General features: G+C 41.1%; 1 protein-coding gene across 1 annotated transcript; it reads left to right on the plus strand.

The window, feature by feature from the left end:
* Positions 1-13: 13 nt before the first annotated feature.
* Positions 14-927, plus strand: LOC107666909 (uncharacterized). Its single transcript, XM_016458420.1, has 2 exons — positions 14-156; positions 277-927. The coding sequence occupies exons 1-2, from the start codon at positions 25-27 to the stop codon at positions 925-927; spliced, it is 783 nt and encodes a 260-aa protein (XP_016313906.1). The 5' UTR covers positions 14-24.
* The last annotated feature ends 1,690 nt before the right edge of the window (positions 928-2,617 follow it).

Consider the following 2,617-nt stretch of genomic DNA (forward strand, 5'->3'; position numbering starts at 1 on the left):
TCGGTGACCATGCCATTTTCAATAATGTCCATCAGGTCTCTGTCAACACTGGCACGCATCCTGAAAAGACATCAGGTTCAAATGAAACAACTTTATCGAGTGCCTTTTGAGCGGAATTCAGAGAGGGTCAAACGGCTGCGGCATGAGTATGTGGAGGTTTGTATTGTTCACTTTAGCACTGTGATGTTGCATACTCCACACATTACTTTTTTACATTGACTGTAATATACTAGACCTATCCTGAACTACACAATGTTGTCTTTCACTGTATTTCAGAGAGTTTTGCAGATGGATGCTGAGGAAATCCTGCATGAATTCATATATATTGATGAGGCAGGGTTCAACCTCACAAAAGCAAGAAGGAGAGGCAGAAATATCATTGGCCACAGGGCTATAATCAATGTCCCAGGGCAACGTGGGGGTAACATCACCCTTTGCGCTGCCATTTCACAGCATGGGGTTCTCCTCCGTCATGCCAAAATGGGCCCTTACAACACACCTCACATTCTCGCATTTTTGGACCGATTGCACCACATCGTCACAGCAGGTAATGAAATGCACCAGATACAATACACTGTCATCTGGGACAATGTGTCATTCCACCGCTCTGCTTTGGTCCAGAACTGGTTTCAACACCATCCACAGTTGACAGTACTATACCTTCCACCATACTCTCCGTTTCTAAACCCTATCGAAGAGTTTTTCTCTGCATGGCGGTGGAAGGTTTACGATCTCCAGCCCCAGGCTCAGGTACCCCTCATTCAGGCCATGGAGGACGCCTGTGACCAAGTCGACGCCGCAGCTGTGCAAGGATGGATTCGACATTCAAGACGGTTCTTCCCGCGTTGTCTTGCTAATGAGGATATTGCTTGTGATGTTGATGAAATTCTCTGGCCAGATCCAGCTAGGCGAAGAGATAATGTATAGTATGTTTACTATAGTATTTTCTGTACGATATTGTCAGTTTTTTCAGATTATTTATGTTTGTTGTTATTTGCTGTAATTGTAACCTGTACTGGATACAGTATTTTACGTTTGTCTGTTGTTTGCTGAGCTAACAGTGTTATGCACACTACTGTAGTAGCATGACAACTGGGACATGTTTTGTTGTGATTCTCCATGTTGACTGATTTGGGTATATGGAGAGAAATCAATGATATTTTCGTCAGTCTGCAGCATTGGTCTTGTGTAGTGTTTGGTGAACTATTGTATAGTTGCACTTTCTCTGTGTACTTCATTTACAGTACTCTAATCACTGAGAATTAGACTTGCTAAAAGTGTTTTAGGTTAGCAACAGCAGTGTGTAACTGGTTCAAAAAGATTAAAGTCATATGAAATGTGTGTGTTTCGTATGGTAACAAAATATTGTTTTTATAAAGTTGTGTATAGTTTTGACAAAAGTGTTCCATTTTGCAAATGATCTGAAGTGTTGTGCTACTTTGGTGTAGGGTTGTGTTAATTGTGTGTAGTGTTTTGACAAACCGGGCCCTGTTTTCAAAATTGTGCTTAAGCAATCGTAAAAAAACTGTAAACAGATTGGTTTACACAGGGGCTAGAATTAGGGACGCTAGGGTCATGTGCCTACCATCCAGCGACTATAGACCCTAGCAATGATTTTGATCAAACAATTAAATACATGTATATGTTCTGGTAATTCGGACGCATCTGAAATATGTCATATCACTGAAGTTAAAGTAAATGGGTTAGAAATCTGCGCGCTTTCGAGGACACACATTTAATACACGGGCGGAGTAACACACACCGCAGGAGAAACGCAGCGCCACGTTTAGAACAACTCACAGCTCAAAACAGTTAAAGTACAAGTTCACTTCAGGAATGAACAAAGCTGTGTCGATGAGAAATACGGTGATTGACAAAACTGAGCAAACGGAAAAAGAAAGCGTGATCTATGGCCATGGCGTGCGGTTTATCTATCAGTCAGGTGCGCATGAATGTTTCGTTACTACAGAAACAGTAGAGTTTTCTTTCACAATCATCCTGGTGGGCCCAATTCGATTAATATTAAAATACAGTTATGCGTGATTAAGACACCCAGCGCTCTGATGCTGCTGTAATGTTGTTGGTTCACAAAATCAAAATTGTGGAATAATTATCTGTAAAACATAGCCTACACGCATAAAAAACTCTCTGTTTATGAATTACGAAATTATGAATATGTTTGCTACCATAAGCTATAAATGCAGAGTTTAGATGACATTAGGGCCCGGGTGTGGCTGCGCTCTTATGTCCCCAAAAGCAAACCTAAGCTCTTGGGTATACAAGTATTAAACTGCAAATGTAAAACAAAACGAACAACGTTTGACGCGCGGATGTGAAGGCGTTAAGCGCGCGTCAGGGCGCGACACTGACCTCTGCTGGTCTATTTATATTTAGTTAAAAGTGGTTGTAAAACATCAGCTCCAGTGGTGCAGATGGATAAGTGTGTGTTGTAGGCTTTTTGACGCGATCGACCGGGGTTCGATCCCGCCTTTTGCCAAAATTTTTTTTCCTCCCTTTTCAAATCTTGTATTAGCAATGGATTCTATTTACACTAAGTGAAAATAGCAGTATTTTTAGCAATATGCTATTTACACTAAGTGCAAATACCTATTTACAC

Source organism: Sinocyclocheilus anshuiensis, unplaced genomic scaffold (genome assembly GCF_001515605.1).
Source record: "Sinocyclocheilus anshuiensis isolate Anshui unplaced genomic scaffold, SAMN03320099.WGS_v1.1 scaffold1160, whole genome shotgun sequence".
NCBI classification, from domain to species: domain Eukaryota; kingdom Metazoa; phylum Chordata; class Actinopteri; order Cypriniformes; family Cyprinidae; genus Sinocyclocheilus; species Sinocyclocheilus anshuiensis.

Excerpts from the sequence above, each read along its gene's own strand:
- LOC107666909 (XM_016458420.1), top strand. The coding sequence starts at position 25 with ATGTCCATCAGGTCTCTGTCAACACTGGCACGCATCCTGAAAAGACAT. Across the intron at positions 157-276 it reads TGCGGCATGAGTATGTGGAG|AGAGTTTTGCAGATGGATGC; the intron begins GTTTGTATTGTT and ends ACTGTATTTCAG.